The 25,579-nt window shown below is 39.5% G+C and overlaps 1 protein-coding gene across 4 annotated transcripts; it reads left to right on the top strand.

Moving 5' to 3' along the window:
- The first annotated feature begins 975 nt into the window (after window positions 1-975).
- MED1 (mediator complex subunit 1) lies at window positions 976-25,572 on the top strand. Of its 4 annotated transcripts, none has more exons than XM_027094409.1 (17): window positions 976-1,205; window positions 3,183-3,289; window positions 5,742-5,820; window positions 7,309-7,363; window positions 7,468-7,600; window positions 8,308-8,336; window positions 10,992-11,063; window positions 11,582-11,656; window positions 12,447-12,520; window positions 13,125-13,214; window positions 14,734-14,845; window positions 15,369-15,493; window positions 15,746-15,864; window positions 16,642-16,843; window positions 18,323-18,418; window positions 18,542-18,647; window positions 20,287-25,572. In XM_027094409.1, exons 1-17 carry the CDS (start codon window positions 1,181-1,183, stop codon window positions 23,525-23,527), a joined length of 4,740 nt encoding a protein of 1,579 aa, XP_026950210.1. In that variant the 5' UTR covers window positions 976-1,180; the 3' UTR covers window positions 23,528-25,572. The 4 variants fall into 4 exon arrangements, with proteins under 4 accessions (XP_026950210.1, XP_026950213.1, XP_026950211.1 ...); XM_027094410.1 differs by having other exon boundaries at window positions 991-1,127; XM_027094412.1 differs by lacking the exon at window positions 7,468-7,600 and having other exon boundaries at window positions 980-1,205.
- Window positions 25,573-25,579: the final 7 nt, after the last annotated feature.

Below are 25,579 nucleotides of genomic sequence, written 5' to 3'. Positions count from 1 at the left end.
ACTGCTGTGCCTGCTCATCTGAACTGCAGTTACCTGCTGGAATGGCTTTGGAGGATGTTTGCATATCATTTTTGAAATATGGGGAAAGTCTGAGACTAAAGAACCAGTGGAAATCCATTGCTTAATATCCTTACAGCAAACTAGGTAAAATCCAACTTTTCAGCAGTTATTCTCAAGGGTGTGTATGGAAAAAAAGAACATCGAAAAAAAAATGCAGCCTTAACTATTTTAAGAACTTCCACCCAATGCTAGCACAATTGTATTTTAGCCTGTCTCTTGTTCCAGTGGCCACGAACTTATCGGCATTACTCCAGCTTTCTCTTTGGGAGGATTTACTGATACAAGAGATATGACTACACATTCTTTGTGATTTGTAGTGTAGAGTATTAGCTAAACTGCTTGTTTTCACTATGATTACAAAAAAGATACAATCAATTGTGAACACCTTTGGGATCCTAAAGATAATTAACAGCATCCGATGATCTGACTGCTGCAAACAAGTTTTTCTTAATCCAGAATCTCCCAGATGTTCAAAAATATTGGAATTGCTCAAGAAAAATATTTCTGAAATTAAAAAGAAAATTAGGACATGTAAATTAAGTGTACCGGGCTAGCTTGGGACATTGTTACAAATACCCAACATTTTTTTCCACCTAGTATCTCAAGAAAGCGAGTATTTTAATAAAATATTCCCGATAACAATATTTTCGAAGAGCTAGTCTTTTAGTAAAGAGAGCTGGGGATTTAAATTTGCAAACTGCTTAAAAGCCAAAACGAAAGTGCCAATTTTCGCAGAGGAGCCGAACACTTCCAACTAGCAAACTCCATACCTACGGCCGAGAAGCCTAAGACAATTGAGAGAGAAGGAAGGGTGGGGAGAATCTCGCGAGTAGCAACGTATTAACCATTTTTCGCGATATTTGGTGCCCAACCCTTTTCCTCTCTCTCGCAGGATCACGGTTAATCTCGCGATCTTTCGGAAGTTCTGTTGCGGAAGATGGCGGCGGCCGCGAGCACCCTTCTCTTCTTGCCGCCGGGGACTTCAGACTGAGCCTTCCCGGGAAGAGTGGGGACTGCAGGCGCCCTGCGTCCCGGGAGCCCGAACCAACTTGGTTCCTCTGTTAGTGGTGAGGAGGGGCATATCCTCTTGTGTAGGACTCAGGCCCTTCCCGCTGTCAGGATGAAGGCTCAGGGGGAAACCGAGGGTGAGTGACTGAGGGGAAAAGCAGGGGGCGGGACACAGCTGGGGGAGCCAATCTCTGAGAGGAGCTGGGGGGCAGATGCTTCCGCGGGGGCCACTCTCCCGAGGGCTCAGAGTCTAGGAGGCGGGATGTGTGTGAGTTTTAGATTCCGACTGCCTTCCTTGGTGATGGAGAGCTTTGACTTTGGGGAGATGGGGGCTCCCAACTTATGTTAAGGTTTCCTGCTTAGCTAGGGGCAATCATTTGGGCCTCAGGGCATTTTTAGCCTAAAGGGATGGGAGACGCGGCGAGTGAATGTAAAACTTGCTCCTTCCAGAAGAGAAGTGTGAATGATGACATAAAAACAGTAATACAGCGCTGTGTGTCAAAGTACTGGAGAATGTTTTCGCGTGAATGAAATGATTAGGTACTTATGGTATTAAAAGCCAGCAGTTCTCAAGAATGTCACAGTGTTCACATCTTGTGCTATTGTATATTCTAAAAATGCGTTGAATTTCAATCTTTCAATGTCTGAACTAATTCAGAACTGCTGAAAAACAACTTTCTGTGTAACCTTACATAGATTCTCTGACGTTCCACTTTACAGTTTAAATGCTTCCTTAGCATTTTGGACATAGTTCTGTTGATACAGCTCACTATTATATACTTGTCTTCTCCAATGTGCTCTGAGCTATGTAGATCAGGATCTTGCCTTACTCATCATTATACAGTCCCTGGCACATAATAGTTGCTCAAAAAATGTTTCATTAGAGCATTTTTGTAAAGGTATTTATCATCAGGCTTCTTAAGGGAAAGAAGGGGGGGGTGTGTTTTGAAGGGGAGGAAGAAAAAAGGTATACTTCTTGGTGCAGAGGAATGACAAGTGTAAAATGGAAACTAGATGAGGCAGTTTTGTCTAGTTTGCTCACTGCTGTATCTCCATCATGTAAAATAGTGCCTGAGTGAATGAGTCTTGAAAGTGGGAATTGTCAGACATTTCTCCAGAACTATAAATTGGCTGAAACAAACCAAAAAACAGTTTTCCAGAAGATGAAGGCATTGGAGGGAGGAGTTGAATCTTGGTTTAGAAGATGTCACTACCTCAACTCAGATTGCTGACATTCTATACATCTTTCAATGGCACCTTTTCTGTAACATGCCCACAACTAATTACAAACTTTTCCTCCTTTGAATTTCAGTAGTAATGTGTCTCTGTTTTTAAGAACAAATCTCATTTTGCTTTGTGTGACGGTTATTTTCACGTAACTTACCCACACCCCCTCACAGGTGTCATCTCAGGCATATCGTATTTTTACACTGCCGGTGGTCTCCAGCACAGGTCCTTGCTCGTGCTAAGCAGTTACAAGAATTACAGGAGTGTTGGAGGGTGTAGGAGGTTCCTTCACACACTATCCAGGAGCCATTCTTTTCTGCCTTTCTCTTAACTTTTCTGGAAACTCATCCTTTAGTCATTGACATCTTCCTTGTTCATATAGTTTGAGTTTAAATAGGAAAAATCTGAATGGCAAATAAAGCCTGTTTTCTTGATAATACTTATAAATTGATCTCTTAAAATTATGTGAAAAAATTAAGAAAGTCTGTATTTTCACTTTGAAAACCAACTAACCGTAGTTAGGCCATGTTCAAATGTGTGCTCTGCATATATCATATAAGGGATTTCACGAATACCATGAAATTATTTTGTCACTAAATGGTAGTCTTGATCCTTAAACAGCATTAGAGATGGTTCTTTTTTTGGTTCTCATTAAGTTTGAATAGAAAGCAGTCCCCTTCTATGGTGTTTGTTAGACTAGACCCACAATTGTGTGTGTCTTCTTGTCATTAAAAACAAATTCTTCATATGTTTTGAAGTAAATCATATTGGAAAATATTTTAACTGAGCTCTTACCAGGATGAAGTATGGGAGTTTTGTTTGCCAGAAAAACTGTGGAAGGTCTTGAAAGAACAGTTGCTAATGATGTTTTCTGATTTATATCTTAGAGTCGGAAAAGCTGAGTAAGATGAGTTCTCTCTTGGAACGGCTCCATGCAAAATTTAACCAAAATAGACCTTGGAGTGAAACCATTAAGCTTGTGCGTCAAGTCATGGTGAGGATTGTGGTGAAGTGGATAAAGTGTTGTGCTTAGATAATTATTTAATAAGCTAAGCTCCCTGTGTAGACTTTTTCTAACTAGTTATTATGGTGTGTCTTCAGTTTTATTTCTCATAAAATCATAAGCACATGATGGCTTTCAACTTTTAAGAGTCTACCTAAGAAGGAGGTATATTTATAGAATTGTGTTAATTGTGAGTTATAGTACACTGGGGTACTTTAGGCAAAGTGCTAAGAAATACACCTATAAAAGATACACCTGATAGGGAGTTCCCTGGTGGCCTAGTGGTTAGGATTCCTGGCTTTCACTACCGTGGCCCAGGTTCAGTCCCTGGTTGGGGAACTGAGATTCCACAAGGACCATAGTGCCGCCAAAAAAAAAAAAAAAAGATACACATGACAGACTGATATAGAGAGACATTTATTTTTCACTTCCTGTCAAGCTCCTTGATTCTAATGTGCTAATACTGTCACTGTATCTTTTCTGCTAGTTGAGTTTGCAATTCATTTTTAATTAACTTCACCTGTTTACTCTGTGGCCCTCTTTCTCTACAGTACTACTTCTCCTTTCTGAGTCATTCACCAGTATGGGGAGCCCTTAGTTAGGTGGAATACAGGGAGTGGGGTGAGGGTAGAGGCTGGATGTTAAAAGTTCATCCATATGAATCCAGTGGTAGTAAAATGTTACAGGAGTACTTTTTTATGACTTGACCTGGGCAATGGTTATATGTCTGTGTTCACTTTGTAATAATTAACGATCTCTTCACTTCAGATTCATATACTTTTCTGTATACATGTTATACTCAGTGAAAGTACCCCTCTACCAAACCTTACACCGGGTCCAGTGTAAGTTCAGTTTAGTAGATTTATTAGAGCTTAAAATGATCATATCAGTATATAGCCTAGTAAAAAAACTGAATTTGCTGTCAAAAAACCTGTATTTTAGTCTTGACTCCAGTACTTCTACCTAAGTGACCTTGGACAGATTATTTGTTCTTTCTGATCCTCAGTTTCCTCATCTGGAAAGTAGAGACACACAACACCAGTTTTTTGCTGTAGGGATCAAATGAGATAATGGACACCAAAGTGTCATGCTGCTAAAAGATTTCTATAACTAAGTTCTACAGATATCTTCTGGCTCAGGATTGTGTACATAAAAAAGGTTTTTTGTTTTTTTTTAGAAGTCTTAAAGAATGGCAATTTTTCCAGTCTGGGAATTCAGAGGTTGTCATTTTTATACTATAAGGCAGCCATATTCTAGTTTGAAATATGGTCTATAAGTGATATTGTCATTAGGGAGACATTATGACATAGAGGGATTCCAGGTGGCTACTAAGACCCTCTTTTGGGTTACCAGTTCTTGGTTTGGTCACCATAGCTTCCATTGTCTACTTCTCACTTTTGCAGATTCAGAAACCTACTTTTATTGGTACGTAAAAGATTTTGAAGAGTTTTCAACAACTGACATACTAACAAAATTTCAGTAGATTAACGGGGAAATCAGAATGCCAGTTTATTAATTTACAGCAGAGTGTTTGTCTTTCCAGCTACCAAAGTACTGGTATCCATTGTCCTTGCAATGGACAAGGTCCTTGTATATTCAAGGTACAAAGGGAGCTAGATTATTAATTAGTCAGATATTTGTGAGGGTGGAATTAGAGCCAAGAGAGATGGATTTAGGGCGTGGAAAAGTCTGAAAAACTATCCTTGTATCATAAAACTGTTCATACTTCTGGGGACTAGAATGTTGTGCAAAGAGAAACTTCTTCCCTGGATATGTTTAGAAAAACTATGCTAAATTTTTTGCTCTTTGGCTTTTTCTGGACTACGTATCCTGTTTCTTAGAGTCAATCTAGTTTGACTAAGGTCTGGCTGTATTTCTTAGATTACATGCATATCACCTTATTAGATTTGGGAATTGTCCCATCTGAGCCACCCCATTTAAGTTACTGAATCTTAGGATGTAGTCACTTCTACAGGAGGCTGATCTCATTTATTACATTTTGATTCTTCCTAATTTTTCCCTGAAAGTTATCTTACTTTAGATCTGGAAATACCTTTGGTATAGGCTTTTTTTTTTTTTTGGCCATGCTATGCAGCATGTGGGATCTTAGAGATCGAACCCACGTCCCCGGCGTTGGAAGTGCAGAGTCTTAACCGCTGGACTGCCAGGGAAGTCCTAGATCTGGAAATACCTTTTTCTGCTTTCATGGATATGGATATGCCTGTATCCATGTATATTAACCTTTCCTCTTTTGGATGGATGGACAGACTAACAGTTAAAAATCTATAGATTATCTAGAATATATAGAAAATATAGAGTATATAAACTATACCATAATATATAGACTATCCTGAAATGTTATTTCTGGGATAATGTGTATGTTTACCCAAAACACTGTTGGCTTTGTTAGTTTTTACCTGAAATGTTTTCCTTCTTAATACAGGAGAAGAGGGTTGTGATGAGTTCTGGAGGGCACCAACATTTGGTCAGCTGCTTGGAGACGCTGCAGAAAGCTCTCAAAGGTTTGTAAACGTCTTTGAAATATGCTAATTTCTTTAAAAAAAAACCCAGTTTAGGAAAGACTATTTTATACTTACACTAGAAATATAAATTTGAGATAGGTCAACCGTTCTGTGCTAGGTGTTGTTCTTGCTTTCATTATGGAGTTGAGATGAGCTCTTACCTGAACTTTTGAAACATTTATTTTTTATCCCATTTTGGAGGTTGGTAGAAACTCAAAAGATAATTGATGGAGGGTAGCTATAAGATTGCAGATAGCAGGGGAAAGTTTTTTTCCTTCACATGTTCTCTCCTAATTAACTCAATAAGAAGATGGACTTTTTGACTCTAAGAGATTTTTACAGTGTTTATAAAGAATGTTTTCAGGCAAGCAAACATAAAATTCAAATCATGAACTTGATTATTCAAGCTTATAGTTAGTACTTCTGTCTGTTTTTGAAGGAAAATGAAAGTAAAAACAGATTTTACTCTGATTATCACAAATGAACCTGATTCAGCTGAATATTGTTTTTTTTTAAATTGTGGTAAAATGTATATAACAAAATTTACCATTTTAACCATTTTTAATTGTACAGTTCAGTGGCATTAAGTGCATTCACATTGTTGTGTAACCATCACCACCATCCATCTCCAGAACTTTTTCATCTTCCCAACTGGAACTCTGAACGCATTAAACAGTAACTTGTCATTTCCCCTCTTCCCAGCTCCTGGTAACCACCATTCTATATTCTGACTCTAACAATTTGACTACTATAGATACCTCATATAAGTGTAATCATACAGTATTTGTTCTTTTGTGATTGGCTTATTTCACTTAGCATAATATCTTCAAGGTTCATCCATTTTATAGCATATATCAGAATTTCCTTCCTTTTTAGGAAAGCTGAATAATATTTTATTGTATGTATACATTATATGTAAACAAAATAACATTTTGTTTATACATTCATTCATTGATGGACACTTAGGTTGTTTCTATCTTTTGGCTATTGTAAATAATGCCACTGTGAACATAGAATATTTGTTTCTATGCTGGTTTTGATGTTAATCTTCCTTATTCTAGCATTAGCAGATAAATGTGTCTTTTTTTTAGCCGCACTGATCGGCATGTAGGATCTTAGATCCCTGACCAGCAATTGAACCTGCGACCCCTTCAGTGGAAGCACGTAGTCTTAACCACTGGACCTCCAGGGAAGTCCCTAAGTGTGTCTTCTTTAAATTAAAGATAACTTGTCCCAAATGAGTAATGAAAAAGAGAGACGAGAAAGGTGCAATCATTTTTTTCAAATAGATCTTTTTTTTGATCCTTATTACTGCTTAGGCCACAGCTAAGCCTTACCAATGAACTTTATGCGCATTATAAGCATTTGAACTATTGAATATGTTTCTGGCTTTGGAAGGATAGATATACTCTTGAGATGTTTCTGACTCTGAAGAATACAATTTATTTGGAACATCTTTTGTGATTTCCTTTTTTCACCCTTTTGTAGTAACATCTTTACCAGCAATGACTGACCGTTTGGAGTCTATAGCAAGACAGAATGGGTAAGTAGTCTATCTGTAGGCAGAAATGTTTAACTTAGTGTTGACTTTGGGTGGCTTTATTTATGTGTCTTCTATTAATTTTTGTTTTGATTTGTTCCTGCTAGACTGGGCTCTCATCTCAGTGCCAGTGGCACTGAATGTTACATCACGTCAGATATGTTCTATGTGGAAGTGCAGTTAGATCCTGCAGGACAGCTTTGTGATGTAAAAGTGGCTCACCATGGGGAGAATCCTGTGGTATGTGTTGTTGATATTTCACTGGAATCTGTGGGGTTTACTTAGGGACATTAATTTTAAAAGGAATTGTTGGGGTTTGAAATAGCTTGGGTTTAGGTTTTTTTCATGAGCCACTATAGAGATGATGTGATGGGCTACAACATCAGTAGCTGTAGAGTGGAATTTAGTATAATCTGGGTCCATCTCTGACATCATCCAGAGGCTTTGACAAAAGGAAACACCAGAGGAACCCTTTCCATTTCATATCAACAAACATGAGCCGCAATTGAACAATAGTTTCTGGGGATACAAATAATTTAAAGTTCCTACCTCAAAGAACTTATAATCAAGAAGGACAGATAATCTTGTACATAACTAATGTCTCTGAAAAACCCTGTAATAGAGAGGAATGTAAAATGTGTATAACCAGACAGTTGAATATGGATTCCAAGGATGGCCTTAAAGAGAGGTCCTAATGTTTTAAACAAGCAGCTGAAAGTTGATTCCTTTATAAGCTATTTCATATATATTTTAATCTTTAATTTCCTGACCCAACCCATGGTTTACCAAGTAGGAAGAAGATATTTTTGATATCTTAATATAAGAATCTTCTATAGTTTTAATGTTTTTTTTATAAAGCATGTGTTATTAATAAAAGAGAAAAACTTTTGATGTCTTCAAGTGTCTTAAAGTAGTTTAAAGTTTTAACATAATTTCTTTAATTTCAGAGCTGTCCAGAGCTTGTACAGCAGCTAAGGTGAGCAGATGACATTTATATTCCCTGATACTGGCAGACAGTGCTATTCTTTTTTTTTTTTTAATTCCTTTTTTAAATTTTTGGCTGTGTTGGGTCCTTGTTGCTGCGCGTGGGCTTTCTCTAGTTGCGGCGAGCAGGGTCTACTCTTGTTGTGGTGTGCGGGCTTCTATTGCGGTGGCTTCTCTTGTTGTGGAGCATGGGGTCTGGGTGCGCGGGCTTCAGTAGTTGTGGCATGCATTCTCAGTAGTTGTAGCTCGTGGGCTCAGTAGTTGTGGCACACGGGCTTAGTTGCTTCGCGGCATGTGCGATCCTCCCAGACTGGGGTATGAACCCGTGTCCCCTGCATTGGCAGGCGGACTCTCAACCACTGCGCCACCAGGGAAGCCCGACAGTGCTATTCTTTATAGCTAAGTTTTGAGGATGGTCAGAAGTTACTTTCCTGAGGAACAAATTTATTTTCTTGGGTCAAGATTTTTCACAGTCTGTACTTGTTCACTTTCAGAATTGACTTAGCTTGATTTTTTTTTACCCTATTCCGTCTATCCCAGGGTTTCTCAACCTTGACAGTATTGAAATTTGGTTTGGGAAATTCATTGCTGTAGGGGGATGCCCAGATCATTGTTGGATGTTTAACAGCATCCCTGGTCTCTCCCAACTAGTTGCAATATCTCCTGAATTATGATAATCAAAAATATCTCCAGGTATTGTCAGGCGTCCTCTGGAGAGCAAAATCACTCCTGGTTGAGAACTACTGAGCTAACCTTAGGAATTCTGTGTGGAACAAAAAGAAATAGAACCTAATTATTGAATCAAAGAAAGCTTGAGAAATTTGAGTCTATACCATGAAAAGAACTTTTTTTCACTTCAACTTTGAGAAAAATTATTTTCTATTTAAGGTATATGGGTCCCATTATAGTAAAGTGCTAGGCTTGAAGACAGTCTCTTTTAGTAATTGATGTTTTTTGCCATTGGCTTATCTTTTCTCTTTGAATTGAGTGGAAATTTTCATGCTTAAATTTAAACCCAGAGTTAACTCTCTGGGAATTTGAGAAAGTCATTACATCTATTTTATATTTTAAATTATAGTGAAGTTATCAGATATCACATGGAGGCGTCTTAGAAAGGGTGTTAATATTGACGAAATAAGTTTTACACTCAGTCTTCTCAATGATCAGTTTAATGTCCTTATAGCCAAATACACCAGATTTGAACGAGCTTTGAAAAATTGCAGTGTAACATAAAAAATAACATTTTATGATTTCATTAACTCAATAAGTCTAGCAAAGTTTTATTACCAGAATAGTCCAGGAAAAAAATATGTCTGGCTCTAATGTGGAGTAGGAGACCATACCAATTTATGAACTGATGGTGTTCTAAAGTTAATTTGTAGGCATGTTTTAAAGTGGGAACCTTAGGAAGAATATTGGTCTTTACCTGGTATTTTTTTTTTTTAATTAATTTATTTTTGGCTGCATTGGGTCTTCGTTGCTGCGCGTGGGCTTTCTCTAGTTGCGGCCAGCGGGGGCTACTCTTCGTTGTGGTGTACGGGCTTCTTGTTGCGATGGCTTCTCTTGTTGTGGAGCATGGGCCCTAGGTGCCCAGGCTTCAGTAGTTGTGGCTCGTGGGATCTAGAGTTCAGGCTCAGTAGTTGTGGTGCAAGGGCTTAGTTGCTCTGCTGCATGTGGGATCTTCCTGAACCAGGGCTCAAACCCATGTCCCCTGCATTGGCAGGTGGATTCTTAACCACTGCGCCACCAGGGAAGTCCTACCTGGTATTTTTGATCACTTTGTATAGATGGTAATTTTAAGGTAGGGAATATATTTTGCTGCTGCTCTTGCTTCCTTTTAATGTCTTCATGGCACTTTGGGCAGTAAGTGGTCAATAAATGCCCGACCAAGTATCTGACGTTGTCAGAGCAGTACAGCTTTCAAGGGACATTTTTTTTGTTTTTAAGTTTGAAATAGATGTAGAGAGTTAGAATTGTCGAGTTATGTTGGATTCCTGTCCACAAAACCTTATTCGACTAAGAAACCATGCCTGAATATTAGGTTCTAGGAAGCCAGGGGTTCATGGTAGTAGTTACTTTTTCCTGGGGTAAAGCTAGTCATAGGAACATTTTGGAATATGTGGTTTGCCTCCACAGTACCCATTCCCCTTTTCCTTAGGTCTCCCATCTCTCTCCTAGTGTTCATTTTCCTTCTTTGCTCTTATGTTGCCGTATACATGAAAAGTGTTCTATCTGTATACATGAAAAGTGTTCTATCTTCCCAATTTATTTATTTCCATTTTCTCTCCAAAAGTTTTTTTTCCTCATGACATCCAATCATCTCACTTACAGATTAAGAAGAGAAGAAGTGATTTATTTAAACCAAGTCTCATTACTTAAGAGCGAATTACTATATGAGTTATCGGGTCTTTTTGACTATCTTTTATACTGCTTATTAGCACCTCCTTCAGAAAAATGGGGCAGAGAAAGGGATACACTGCATTTTCTTTTCCTACTTTTGATTGATTCTAGAAAACTTTGGGGGAAAAAGAGTAAAGTAAATTATTAAGATTAGTTTTATATAGCCATGATTTTTGGCACTTTGCTGATAAGACTGAATAGTAATTGTATGTTTTATTCTCTTCCCTCTCCCCTGAACTTCTTGTAGGGAAAAAAATTTTGATGAATTTTCTAAGCACCTTAAGGGTCTTGTTAATCTTTATAACCTTCCAGGGGACAAGTAAGTATTTTTATTTTTTTGCTTTTTTTGGAAAAATTAGTATAAATCTATAAACCATTTTGTACTTAGAAATTTGCCAAGTCTTTGGCCCTAGCTCATTTGTGATTTCTACTCATACTGACAATGTATAGCTCAGCTTCCAGCTTAATGTCTTTTAAAGGTATATTAAATAAACAAATATCTGCATTAATGGATTATAGTGCTAGAAGATAATCCTTGAGATGTCTTCAACATACTGATTTCTAGGCTGAAAGAAATTGTTATGGAACTGGGTTGCCACTTTTATTTTTAACCTACCTGGGATTCTGTATACCTGCTTGGCTCTTTTAAGTAGAGATAAAAGTTAGCTTTGGTAGATCAGTAATGATTTTTTAACATTTTAAAGTTTTATTTTGTTTTTTAAATAGATATCTTAGTTGCCTCCAAGGTAGACTTGCTCTCTAGGCTTTCATGTTTGTGTGTGTGTGTACATATATTTGTCAACTATTTAATTCTTGTTTTCTTTATTTACTTTCTAGCAAACTAAAGACTAAAATGTACTTGGCTCTCCAATCCTTAGAACAGGATCTATCTAAAATGGCAGTTATGTATTGGTAAGACTGGCTAAAGTGTCAATTCGGTTTGACCTTGTTCTTAAAGTTTTTCGTCTATGGGGTTACTAGGCTCTTATTTTTTTAAATATATATTATAGATGTATGTTACTATGCATCTGTGTTTTACCTGTATTGTACATCTTGTCCATATCCTTTCAGTTCCCAAATGATTGCATTCCATTTTCTGAGTATCAGTATCCCTAAGTTGTTGGTTGGTATTCCTTAGGTTTTTTATTTTTTTTAATTTTTTAAAAATTTTTATTTCTTAGGTTTTATCAGAAGACTTGTCAAACCTGGCCTCCCTTTTTTTTTTTTTTTTTTTGCGGTATGCGGGCCTCTCACTGTCGTGGCCTCTCCCATTGCGGAGCACAGGCTCCAGATGCGCAGGCTCAGCAGCCATGGCTCACGGGCCCAGCCGCTCCGCGGCATGTGGGATCTTCCCGGACTGGGGCACGAACCCGTGTCCCCTGCATCAACAGGCGGACTCTCAACCACTGCACCACCAGGGAAGCCCTGGCTTCCCTTCTGATAAATAATAGTATAGTTGTAATTTTTGTTCACCATATTACATACATATTACATACAATACATGTATTACATAATACATACATGTATTCTTAGAAATAATCCCTTCACTTTGAAGTTGAAATACAATTGTTAAATGCCCAGGTACAACATAGAGTCATTAGGATAGAATTATAATATGTTTAAGAGCTGAACTCATTATCACATTGTACACTAATACCTTCAGGGCTTAAATATAAGCAAACATAGATCATTTGTCTTGCAGGAAAGCAACCAATGCTGGTCCCTTGGATAAGATTCTTCATGGAAGTGTTGGCTATCTCACTCCAAGAAGTGGGGGTATGTGATTCTATTTTACCTGTTTAGAAAAATGTCTAATTTTAGTTGAGGGGTTATTACAATTTCACCTTGGGTTTATAAGCAGAAGGTGAAAATTACCAGTCATTTGTGTTTCTGTTTTTTTTTAATTGAAATATAGTTGATTACAGTGTTATATTGGTTTCTGGTATAGAGCAAAGTGATTCAGTTATATATATGTGTGTATATGTTTTTCTTTCTTTTGCACATTCTTTTCTATAATAGTTTATTACAAGATATTATGTATGGTACAACAGTAGGACCCTGTTGTTTATTTTATTTATAGTAGTTTGTATATGCCAATTCCAAACTACCAATTTATCCCTCTCTCATTTGTGTATTTTTTTTAATGGTTTCTAAGGTGTCAACACCTGCCCTCCCCTAGTTTTTTTTTTTAAATTGTGAAGTAAATTGTTGCTGCTAGAATCAATATTTATGCTTCTGTCATATTTCATAAGCTGTTTTGGATCATTAGTCCTCATATCTGAAACTCTTTTCTTGTATATAGGTTTATAGGAATGGGAATGTTTTTCTTTATTTGTAATTTACCTGATAAAAAAGTAGTGATAAGTTTTATTTTGCATAGGTCATTTGATGAACTTGAAGTATTATGCTTCTCCTTCTGACCTGCTGGATGATAAGACTACATCCCCTATCATTTTGCATGAGAATAATGGTAAGACTTTCACTGTAAATTAACTGAAGGTTTTGCTCAGTGTTTAAAAAATATTTTCAAAAATTTGAATGCCGGGCTTCCCTGGTGGCGCAGTGGTTGAAAGTCCGCCTGCCGATGCAGGGGACACGGGTTCGCGCCCCGGTCCGGGAAGATCCCACATGCCGCGGAGAGGCTGGGTCCGTGAGCCATGGCCTCTGAGCCTGCGCGTCCGGAGCCTGTGCTCCGCAACGGGAGAGGCCACAACAGTGAGAGGCCCGCGTACTGCAAAAAATAAAAAAAATTAAAAAAAAAAAAAAAGAAAATTTGAATGCCCAGGCCTGCCTGTACTTTCTGGTTTGCTACTCCCAAATAAATCTGCCATCCCTACCAAAGTTTTCCATTTCTACCAGAGTTTGCATCTGATACATACACATACACTCCTACAGATATACATATCTATATGTACACATACATACATAATAATAAAAACTTAATAATTCCTTTTGAATAAGTAAATGAGTGAATAAAAAAATGTAAACCATCTGACTTGAAATAATTCCCTTTAATCATTACTTTAAAGGTAAAGAAATTAGCCAACTTACTAAAGAACTAAAATAATGGATCTTACTTTGAATTTGTACTTTTTTTTTGGCTGTACAGCACGGCTTGATGGGATCTTAGACCAGGGATTGAACCCTTGCCCTTGGCAGTGAAAGCCCGAAGTCCTAACAACTGGACCACCAGAGAATTCCCTATATTTGCACGTTAATAGACTGAAACATAATGAGAAATGGCCTAATACCTCATTTGGTCCCCTTTTAACTTCAATCATTGACTATCCTATAATCATAATTCTACTTAAATGCTTTCTGAAGTTGGAGAAAATAAGTAAATATTGGTAATGAGCCTTTAAAATTTTTTTTTCCTTTGACTGCATTGTTTCCTGTATTTTGTTTTATTTACTGACAGAAATATTGGTTGGTTAGAAAGATAACTTGTAGTGTTTCTGAGTTATATAGGTATTATAGTATCTGACAAACAAATTAGGGCTGACAAATTTTACAGAAGTTAGCTTTTAGCTTTTTTTTTTTAATGTTAAGATACTTATAATTTTTTCTTTTTTTTAAAAAATAAATTTATTTTTTTATTTGCTTTTATTTTTGGCTGTGTTGGGTCTTCATTGCTGTGCGCAGGCTTTCTCTAGTTGCGGTGAGCCGGGGCCACTCTTTGTTGTGCTGTGTGGGCTTCTCATTGTCATGGCTTCTCTTGTTGCGGAGCACGGGCTCTAGGCACACGGGCTTCAGTAGTTGTGGCACATGGGCTCAGTAGTTGTGGCTCACAGGCTCTAGAGCACAGGCTCAGTAGTTGGGGCACATGGGCTTAGTTGCTCCGCAGCATGTGGGATCTTCCAGGGCCAGGGATCGAACCCATGTTCCCTGCATTGGCAGGCGGATTCTTAACCACTGCGCCACCAGGGAAACTCAAGATCCTTATAATTCGTGTTACTTTGGAGAATACCATTTTTCTTTCCTTTTCTCAGTTCCTCGATCTTTGGGCATGAATGCATCAGTGACAATCGAAGGAACATCTGCTATGTATAAACTCCCAATTGCACCATTAATTATGGGGTCACATCCAGTTGACAACAAATGGTAAGTTAAATATAATTGTAGGTTAGCAATGTCCATTTATTTCAACCTTAAGCCCAGTAAGAAACAGGTATTACTTTGACTTGGCTCTTCCCCCAGTGGACTTTCTAGAGATGGGCTTTTTGTTTTACCCATTTAATTTCTCTTTTTAATATCTGCATGTTCCTCTTTGAAGTCTGCTCATAGAACACATTCTTATCCTGAGAGAGAAAGAAGAGAACTGTGCTACTTGCACTGGTTTAATGATTGCTCTATGGGATTTTCCTATGGGACTTTATGTTGATTTAGAGCTATACTGGAGTAATAACTAGAGAACGTGCCTCAGGATAGATGTTTGGTAAGATACTCTAGGGTTAACAAACAGGGTATTTTGGAATTGGGGGAAGGAAGTTCAAAGAGTGAACTTTTGATAGGTTTTGTGAGTAGGTGGTTATATGATACAGACATGTCTAAGAATGAGTGTTTAGATTTTTCATTTTCACATCATTCAAAATCCCAATCCTCCACCTTTTCTTTTTTTTTGAAGGACTCCCTCCTTCTCCTCAATCACCAGTGCCAACAGTGTTGATCTTCCTGCCTGTTTCTTCTTGAAATTTCCCCAGCCAATCCCAGTATCTAGAGCATTTGTTCAGAAACTTCAGAACTGCACAGGTGAGTTTTAGGAAGCATCAGGAGCTAATAATTGTTATAAAAGTGAAAAGCAAACTTCACATTCAGATTATCTTAGACCTTTCAGTCTTGGCCTCAAAAAACCACTGATGGGTATAGATGTCATGGTGCTTTTGCTTATTAGTAAGTACTTTTTGAATAAATGGGCGAATGAAGTAGAACTCATGAAGGGAAAACTGAGCTGTCAACGTTTGCATCTCACTGTGATCATTGTATTGATCTTTGTTTTTCTAGGAATTCCATTGTTTGAAACCCAACCAACTTATGTACCCCTTTATGAACTGATCACTCAATTTGAGCTGTCAAAGGACCCTGACCCTATACCTTTGAATCACAACATGCGATTTTATGCTGTACGTAAGTCCTTATGAATTGTTGTAGATTATGTTTGGACCCAAGATCAGAATCTTCCTTTTATAGGATGACTGAGGTCAGATGATGTTCTTTTGGACCGCTGGATCATGTCCTATTTCCTCAGTCAGGCAGGAAATTACAGAAATCTGTGAAACATACTGAAGGAAAAGCATGAGCTTCCAAGTCAGGAAACAACGTACATTTCATTGTTGAAATTTCAGGTGAAAGTGTCTTAATGGTATTCTGAACTTTTACAAGCACATAAGTAGGTATTAAGAGTTATTGCTGTTTAATTCTTTCAAGTGCCATGAGCTTATAATCTGCAAAGTATTTAATGGAGAAGAAAGTACTGGAATGAATAAATTAAGGAGCGTTTTAAAACCACATCTGGACTTGAATTTATTTGAATGTTTGACAGTAGTCTGGAGTAAGTAATAGTTCCCAAATTCTGGCTCTGTTATAACTATATAGGGTGTTATTAAAAATATAGATTTTGCCCTTGTGGTCCAGGGACCTCTCTTATATAGATTTCTGAGGTAATTTTTATATTAGCTAGATTAGGAAACCATTAGCGGAACATTTACAAAGAAGGGGTCTTTTCAGCCAAGCGAGTATTTGGCATTTAACATTAGCTGACCAAAGAACTGACTGTGGAGCTTTAATATTCAGCAAGAAATTGCTGATTTTTGAGGAGTAGGGTTTTTTTAAGGATAGTTTGTGGTTGGAGTACAGTGGGTGAGTAAATAGCATTCGTTTCCTTTGTTCTTTTTGCCCAGGCTCTTCCAGGTCAGCAGCATTGCTATTTCCTCAACAAAGATGCTCCTCTTCCAGATGGTAGAAGTCTACAGGGAACCCTTGTTAGCAAAATCACCTTTCAGCACCCTGGCCGGGTTCCTCTTATCCTGAATCTGATCAGACACCAAGTGGCCTATAACACCCTAATTGGAAGCTGTGTCAAAAGAACTATTCTGAAAGAAGGTACTGCCTTTCCTTTTGATATACTTACTGGTAAATGGAAACTGATTACTCTAGTAGTTCTCTAATTTTGTGGCCCATCATATCACCTGTGGAGCTTTTAAAACTACATACATTTGGTTTTCATACTCAAATGAACTTAATGTGGGAGAAGTTGGGAATCTAGTTCAAGCTCCATGAATAATTTTGATGGAACCAGTCAGTAAATTGGCATTTGGAAACCACTGGATTTTGTTGCAATGGACTTACTCTTGTTCTGCATGCAGCAATATAATTGGGTACCTAAGGGCCTGAACCTTGCAACAGATATATAAGGTAGAATTTGGGATTCTGCAGGAAGAGAGGAGTTCTTGATATCTAAATTTTAGGTTGTTAGGACAGTGGTTCCCACATTTTAGTCCTGAGTATATTTCCTCTCCCCATTCTTTGGAGAACTTAATCATATAGCTTAAAAAGGGATGAGACCTGTGCCCTTCTCTTTTTTCTCCCAGGATGCTGGAATGCTGATGTTTTTCAAACAGTTTGCTATTAGAAATCTTGATACGAATTTTGGCTTCTCTAGTTAACCATAGTTAATTTTTTACTTTAGTTGTAAAGCACTTCAGTGATAGAGCTGTATCAGCACAAATGGTAGGCAAGAAGAAATGGAAGGTAAATCGGGAGACATCTTTTATGGGAATAAGAATTGCTTTAGAAATGAGAAATTTTAGAAAGTTGGAGTAATGACACAGAGCATGTGCAAGTGTCCTTATGACCCTTCTATTTCACATATTTCAATCCTAGGAGAATTTTCCACATAGCTTCACGGTATTTAAAAATGAGTTTTTGTGAGGTAGTTATGAAGTTAGTCCTACAGAGATGCATGCTTTTTCCCAAGAAAGTATATAATCCTTGTCTCTGGGCTGTCAGCCTGTTTGGCTTAGAAACCAATGATAGTGTGAGTGTGAGTGTGAGAGTGTGTGTGTGTGTGTGTGTGTGTGTGTGTGTGTGTGTGTATTTGGCATAAATGTATCATTTTAGATTGTAGCCCCTACATCTGTGCTTACCAAACTATGGAGTGTATAGCTAACAGCTGTATACTGGTAGAAAGCAGGGTTTATGGTAGTGGTTCTAATGTCTGCTTATCAAATAGAATGAGAAGCTCCTCTTGGCCACATTTATTTTCAGAATTCACTTTCAAGGCAGGGTGTTTATATCTGCCAAGGACTTCATCAATTGGGATTAAGTGCCTTCATTTTAGAAAACTGAAGTTTAGTTACTTATTTGTTTTGGAGTATTCGTAACATACACTGGTAGATTCCTTGGAATCTGATACCTTTAGTCACCTGTGGGTGACATAGTAGGTTTTGTGTATTAAAAAAATGTGTGTGGGATTTAGTTTCCAATGAGGGAGAGAAAATTTCATAGTTAATAATTACCATTTACATGTCTCAAGTCTTTTATTTGGTTGATTATTTTATGATCCTTTTCTTTGCCTTTTAGATTCTCCTGGGCTACTCCAATTTGAAGTGTGTCCCCTCTCAGAATCCCGTTTCAGCGTATCTTTTCAGCACCCTGTGAATGACTCCCTGGTGTGTGGTGAGTTATGTGGGTGGCTAGCACCTCTCTCAGGGCAGCAGTTTGGTCCCTTTATCTTTTTTGGAAAGTCAGAAACTGAAGCTGACTCTATCTTAAATGCCTCCTATATATTTTGTCTTTCAGTGGTAATGGATGTGCAGGACTCAACACATGTGAGCTGTAAACTCTACAAGGGGCTGTCAGATGCACTCATCTGCACAGATGACTTCATTGCCAAAGTTGTTCAAAGGTAGCACTGGCCCTTTTCCATCAGAGTCCCATTAAGAGGTGTATAAGGAATGTTGTTTTCAGTATTAGAGTGAATTGGAAATTTAGTAGGAAAGCATTTAGTCACTGCTTTGAATTCACCCTTCTCTGCTTTTGCATCAGAAGCAATATGAGCTTTTGGTTTTATAAATCTCATTATGAGAGTAATAGGAAGTAAGGTAGGTAACTTCAGGCCCCGCATTAGGGTTCTTTTATGAGGGAGAGAGCTGAAATAAGATGTAGATCTTTTTCCACTTTTTCCTCTGTGTCATTTTTTTTTAAACACATACAATGTGTCACATGGCAGTATGTGGGAAGATCCTTAAGCCAGTCAGCTTTCCATAAACATTAATATGTAATTTCAAGATTTTTTTGGAGTAGGTACCAGTGGTCTGTTTAGTAAATAAATTTTATTGGAACACAATAAAACATACCTGTAAGTGAACACATCTTTTCATTTACATATTGTTTATGGTGGCTTTTGAGCTAAGATGGCAGAGTAGTTGGACAGAAACCATATGATCTTTGAAAGTCTAAAACATTACTATCCGGTCCTTTAAGAAAGGTTGCTGACATATTCTAGAGCAAAATATTTTCAAACATGTTTATAAACATAAATTTATCTGTAACATCAAAAGTGCTTTGCTTTAAAATAAAAAAGATTTACTGCCAGTGGTAGCACTTTTCACAGTATAGCTTTGGGGTGATCTAAGCCATTAAAGTTTAGAACTTGATGGGTCAAGAGGTTTTTTTAATGATTCATCAATTAAGATAAATTATATATACCATTAATCACATGTAAAGCCCAAAAGGACGGCATTTTCTTACTAAGTTCATTATTACCAGTTTTATTTTAGTTCAGTATGATGTCTAATTATTTGGACTCTTGTTTATGGTTGGTTTATTTGGTGGCACTTCAAAAGAGGTTGATGATTGCCTCTGGTCCAGATTGTTTTTTTTTTGGGGGGGCTGTGCTGTGAGGCTTGCGGGATCTCAGTTCCCCAACTAGGGATTGAATCCGTGCCCCCTGCAGTGGAAGCATGGAGTCCTAACCACTGGACCACCAGGGAATTCCATCCAGATTCTTTTTATTTTTAATTTTTTTTTGGCTGCGTTGGGTCTTTGTCACTGCACGCTGACTCTCTCTAGTTGCAGTGAGCGGGGGCCACTCTTCGTTGCGGTGCGTGGGCTTCTCATTGCGGTGGCTTCTCCTGTTGCGGAGCATGGGCTCTAGGCGCACGGGCTTCAGTAGTTGCGGCACATGGGCTCCAGAGCACAGGCTCGGTAGTTGTGGCACACGGGCTTAGTTGCTCTGCGACATGTGGGATCTTCCCGGACCAGGGCTTGAACCCGTGTCCCCTGCATTGGCAGGTGGATTCTTAACCACTGCACCACCAGGGAAGCCCCCAGATTCTTTTAGAATGAGTTTACCCAAAGCTCTGGCATTTCATAGAACTGCTCCTGCCTTGCGGGTTATTTGCCTTGCCTGAAAGCTGCTTATTGTAAACCTTTTGGCATATGTAAGTCTCAGGCAAAATTAAAGCCTGTTTTCCCAAATAAAAAATTGGTTTCATTAGCAGCTAGTGCAATATTAACTTTGTTTTTTCCATCTTATTTTACAGATGTATGTCCATCCCTGTGACGATGAGGGCTATTCGGAGGAAAGCTGAAACCATTCAGGCCGACACTCCAGCACTGTCCCTCATTGCAGAGACAGTTGAAGACATGGTGAAAAAGAACCTGCCCCCGGCTAGCAGCCCAGGGTATGGCATGACCACAGGCAACAACCCAATGAGTGGTACCACTACACCAACCAACACCTTTCCGGGGGGTCCCATTACCACCTTGTTTAATATGAGCATGAGCATCAAAGATCGGCATGAGTCGGTGGGCCATGGGGAGGACTTCAGCAAGGTATCTCAGAACCCAATTCTTACCAGTTTGTTGCAAATCACAGGGAACGGGGGGTCTACCATTGGCTCGAGTCCGACCCCTCCTCATCACACGCCGCCACCTGTCTCTTCGATGGCCGGCAACACCAAGAACCACCCGATGCTCATGAACCTTCTTAAAGATAATCCTGCCCAGGATTTCTCAACCCTTTATGGAAGCAGCCCTTTAGAAAGGCAGAACTCCTCTTCCGGCTCACCCCGGATGGAAATGTGCTCGGGAAGCAACAAGGCAAAGAAGAAGAAGTCATCAAGATTACCACCTGACAAACCCAAGCACCAGACTGAAGATGACTTTCAGAGGGAGCTATTTTCAATGGATGTTGACTCACAGAACCCTATCTTTGATGTCAACATGACAGCTGACACGCTGGACACGCCACACATCACTCCAGCTCCAAGCCAGTGTAGCACTCCCCCAACAACTTACCCACAACCAGTACCTCATCCCCAATCCAGTATTCAAAGGATGGTCCGACTATCCAGTTCAGACAGCATTGGCCCGGATGTAACTGATATCCTTTCAGACATTGCAGAAGAAGCTTCTAAGCTTCCCAGCACTAGTGACGATTGTCCACCCATTGGCACCCCTGTTCGAGATTCTTCAAGCTCTGGGCATTCTCAGAGTGCCCTCTTTGACCCTGATGTCTTTCAAGCCAATAATAATGAAAATCCATACACTGATCCAGCTGACCTTATTGCAGATGCTGCTGGAAGCCCCAGTAGTGACTCTCCTACCAATCATTTTTTTCCTGATGGAGTAGATTTCAATCCTGATTTGTTGAACAGCCAGAGCCAAAGTGGTTTTGGAGAAGAATATTTTGATGAAAGCAGCCAAAGTGGAGATAATGATGATTTCAAAGGATTTACATCTCAGGCACTAAATACTTTGGGGGTGCCAATGCTTGGAGGTGATAATGGGGAGACTAAGTTTAAAGGCAATAGCCAAGCTGACACAGTTGATTTCAGTATAATAGCAGTGGCTGGTAAGGCTTTGGGTCCTACAGATCTTATGGAGCATCACAGTGGTAGCCAGAGTCCTTTATTGACCACTGGGGACTTAGGGAAAGAAAAGACTCAAAAGAGAGTAAAGGAAGGCAATGGCACCAGTAACAGTAGTCTATCAGGGCCAGGATTAGACAGCAAACCAGGGAAGCGCAGTCGAACCCCTTCTAATGATGGCAAAAGCAAAGATAAGCCTCCAAAACGGAAGAAGGCAGACACTGAGGGGAAGTCTCCATCTCACAGTTGTTCTAACCGACCTTTCACCCCACCTACTAGTACAGGTGGATCCAAATCTCCAGGCAGTTCAGGAAGATCTCAGACTCCCCCAGGTGTTGCCACACCACCCATTCCCAAAATCACTATTCAGATTCCTAAGGGAACCGTGATGGTGGGCAAGCCCTCCTCTCACAGTCAGTATACCAGCAGTGGTTCTGTGTCTTCCTCAGGAAGTAAAAGCCACCATAGCCATTCTTCCTCGTCTTCTGCTTCCAACTCAGGCAAGATGAAAAGCAGTAAATCAGAAGGTTCATCAAGTTCCAAGTTAAGTAGCAGTATATATTCTAGCCAGGGGTCTTCGGGATCTAGCCAGTCCAAAAATTCATCCCAGTCTGGGGGGAAGCCTGGCTCCTCTCCTATTACCAAGCATGGACTGAGCAGTGGCTCCAGCAGCACCAAGATGAAACCTCAAGGGAAGCCATCATCACTTATGAATCCTTCTTTGAGTAAACCAAACATATCCCCTTCCCATTCAAGGCCACCTGGAGGCTCTGATAAGCTTGCCTCTCCAATGAAGCCTGTTCCTGGGACTCCCCCATCCTCTAAAGCCAAGTCTCCTATCAGTTCAGGTTCTGGTGGTTCTCACATGTCTGGAACTAGTTCAAGCACTGGCATGAAGTCATCTTCAGGGTTAGGATCTTCAGGCTCATTGTCTCAGAAAACTCCCCCATCATCTAACTCTTGTACAGCATCTTCCTCTTCCTTTTCCTCAAGTGGCTCTTCCATGTCATCCTCTCAGAACCAGCATGGGAGTTCCAAAGGGAAATCTCCCAGCAGAAATAAGAAGCCGTCCTTAACAGCTGTCATAGATAAACTGAAGCATGGGGTTGTCACCAGTGGCCCTGGGGGTGAAGACCCAATGGATGGCCAGGTGGGGGTGAGCACAAATTCTTCTAGCCATCCTGTGTCCTCCAAACATAACATGTCAGGAGGAGAGTTCCAGGGCAAGCGTGAGAAAAGTGATAAAGACAAATCAAAGGTTTCCACCTTGGGGGGCTCGGTGGATTCATCTAAGAAGACCTCAGAGTCAAAAAATGTGGGGAGCACGGGTGTGGCAAAAATTATCATCAGCAAGCATGATGGGGGATCCCCCAGCATTAAAGCCAAAGTGACTTTGCAGAAACCTGGGGAAAGTAGTGGAGAAGGGCTGAGGCCTCAGATGGCCTCCTCCAAAAACTATGGCTCTCCACTCATCAGTGGTTCCACTCCAAAGCATGAGCGTGGCTCTCCCAGTCATAGTAAGTCACCAGCATATACCCCCCAGAATCTGGACAGTGAGAGTGAGTCAGGCTCCTCCATAGCAGAGAAGTCTTATCAGAACAGTCCCAGCTCAGATGATGGCATCCGACCTCTTCCAGAGTACAGCACAGAGAAGCATAAGAAGCACAAAAAAGAAAAGAAGAAAGTAAAAGACAAAGATAGGGACCGGGACCGGGACAAAGACCGAGACAAGAAAAAATCTCATAGCATCAAGCCAGAGAGTTGGTCTAAATCACCCATCTCTTCAGACCAGTCCTTGTCTATGACAAGTAACACAATCTTATCTACAGACAGGCCCTCAAGGCTTAGCCCTGACTTTATGATTGGGGAGGAAGATGACGATCTTATGGATGTGGCCCTGATTGGCAACTAGGAACCTTACTTTTTAAAGCAAAAACCATGGCCAGAGAAAAACTAAGTGTATAGGCAAATCACCATAAGGAGTGAGACAGGTCTGATTTTGTGTTTTAAGAATCTTAAATGGCATGGCTTTGACACCAAGTGGGGTGAATTTAGAAAGGCATAGCCAGACCCTACTAAAGAGACCATAGGGTTTGATTCTGGTTACCACGAATCACTTGTTCCTTTGCCAGAAAAAAAAAAAAAAAAAAGTTAAAATACTTGCTTATGAAAGGGAGGGGGTGGGAAGGGCTTAGGGAGAGGGAAGGGTGGGAACCAGTTTTGTGGGAAATATTCATATATATTTTTTCTCCCTTTTTCCATTTTTAGGCCATGTTTTAAACACATTTTAGTGCATGTATTTGAAGGGCTGGGCAGAAAATGAAAAAGCAATACATTCCTTGATGCATTTGCATGAAGGTTGTTCACCTTTGTTTGGGTAGTTGTCCATTTGAGGCGTGGGCAAATGAAGGACTTTGGTCATTTTGGACACTTAAGTAATGTTCGGTGTCTGTTTCTTAGGAGTGATTGGGGAGGGAAGATGATTTTAGCTATTTATTTGTAATATTTCAATCCTTTATCTGTTTGCTTTTATACAGTGTTTTTTTCTAATTCTATGAGGTTCAGGGTTCAAAATGATGGGAGGTGGAAGAACGAGGCTTATTTGGTGGTAGGGAGCTTGGAGCTTGTGCTGGTACTGCAGTATCAAGCTGAAGCAGATTAGTCAGAGTCCACCTTTGGAGTTACGTAGAAAACCAAAATGGTATTTTTGTTTTAGGAGGTTTTTCATATGGTTCAGACATCATAGGAATATTAAGAGATATCTTTCTGTGGAGGTATTGATTTATAGTTTCTTTTTCCTTTAAAGAAAGCTGGGCTGGCTTTTTGGGATGTAAACGTGTTTTCAGATGCAGTGAGGTTTAAAAGTGGGACAGCCTCTTTGATCCAGTGGCATGAAAACCAGTACAGAATTAATAGTTCTCCTATTTCTACAATGTGCCAAAAGTCCACATCCCAGCATTTTGTTAGTAGGAGAACTGATGCCATTCCTGAGAGCTGGGCTCCTTGTTTCCCTTCATCACAAGGATAAGGAGTCCAGACTTTAATTATTCCATTGTATGCTCCCTTAGATAAAACAGTAAAAAATTTGCAGCCATAGTTCACTTAAAACAGTTCCAAGCTCACTTGAAGTAATGCGGGGGGGGCCTGGAATGCTAGGTGGGTATGAAGATAAACCCTTGCTACTATGTAGCAACACAATTGGACCTTTTTGGAGGAACAGGTCTGAGTCTGGATTCTGGGGGACATCAATAAGAAGCCCTTCTCATAAATATAGAAATCCAGGAGACCATTTGAGTGCAACACAAGTTCTCAGTATTTGGAGGGTCCTCTCAAAATTCTGCGGCCTTACTTTGATTTTGACACCTGCACTGTGCCATTCCTGATGATTCCATTCAGGTTCTGTGTCAGCAGGACGGGGCATGATCCCCAGCACAACTCTTCTGGATTAAAAAAAAAAAAAAAAAGCCAGGTGATTCATTTGTGTGTGTGTGTGTGTGTGTGTGTGTGTGTGTGTGTGTGTGTGTGTTATGTATGTGTGTGAGATAAATGGAGTGACTTCATCAGATATTGAAGATTTCTATATTCATCCCTTTCTGCAGGTTGGAGTTAGCATAGAGTTGGAAAATCAGCTTTGGCTTTCTTTCCTGACTGTCTCTGATTTCCTTTAGTGTTCTCCCTTTTCTGGTCATCAGCTCACAACAACTCTGCCACTTTTGTGTCCCAAGGTAATAAGAAGTAGGAAACGAAACATTGCAAAGTGGAGCAAGAAAAGTTATCGGTTACCGTATCAGAGTCAAATGTCTTGGGTGACACTAAGGAGGACATGGGCAAGGTGATACCAGAGTGCTTTATCTTGTGATGCTGATACAGTAGCAGCCTCTCAGACACACAACCAGGTTGGATTTCTCACCTAGTTTTGAATCCTATCCCATTGGTTTCTGCAGGAAAAAAAAAAAATGGTTTT

Source organism: Aethalodelphis obliquidens, unplaced genomic scaffold (genome assembly GCF_003676395.1).
Source record: "Aethalodelphis obliquidens isolate GAN/ISIS:26980383/991018 unplaced genomic scaffold, ASM367639v1 scaffold89, whole genome shotgun sequence".
NCBI classification, from domain to species: Eukaryota; Metazoa; Chordata; class Mammalia; order Artiodactyla; family Delphinidae; genus Aethalodelphis; species Aethalodelphis obliquidens.
The sequence above is the reverse complement of the archived record's forward strand: the minus strand, read 5'-3'. Positions and strand labels throughout refer to the sequence as shown.

Excerpts from the sequence above, each read along its gene's own strand:
- MED1 (XM_027094409.1), top strand. The coding sequence starts at position 1,181 with ATGAAGGCTCAGGGGGAAACCGAGG. Across the intron at positions 7,601-8,307 it reads ACCATGGGGAGAATCCTGTG|AGCTGTCCAGAGCTTGTACA; the intron begins GTATGTGTTGTT and ends CTTTAATTTCAG. Across the intron at positions 15,865-16,641 it reads ACAACATGCGATTTTATGCT|GCTCTTCCAGGTCAGCAGCA; the intron begins GTACGTAAGTCC and ends CTTTTTGCCCAG.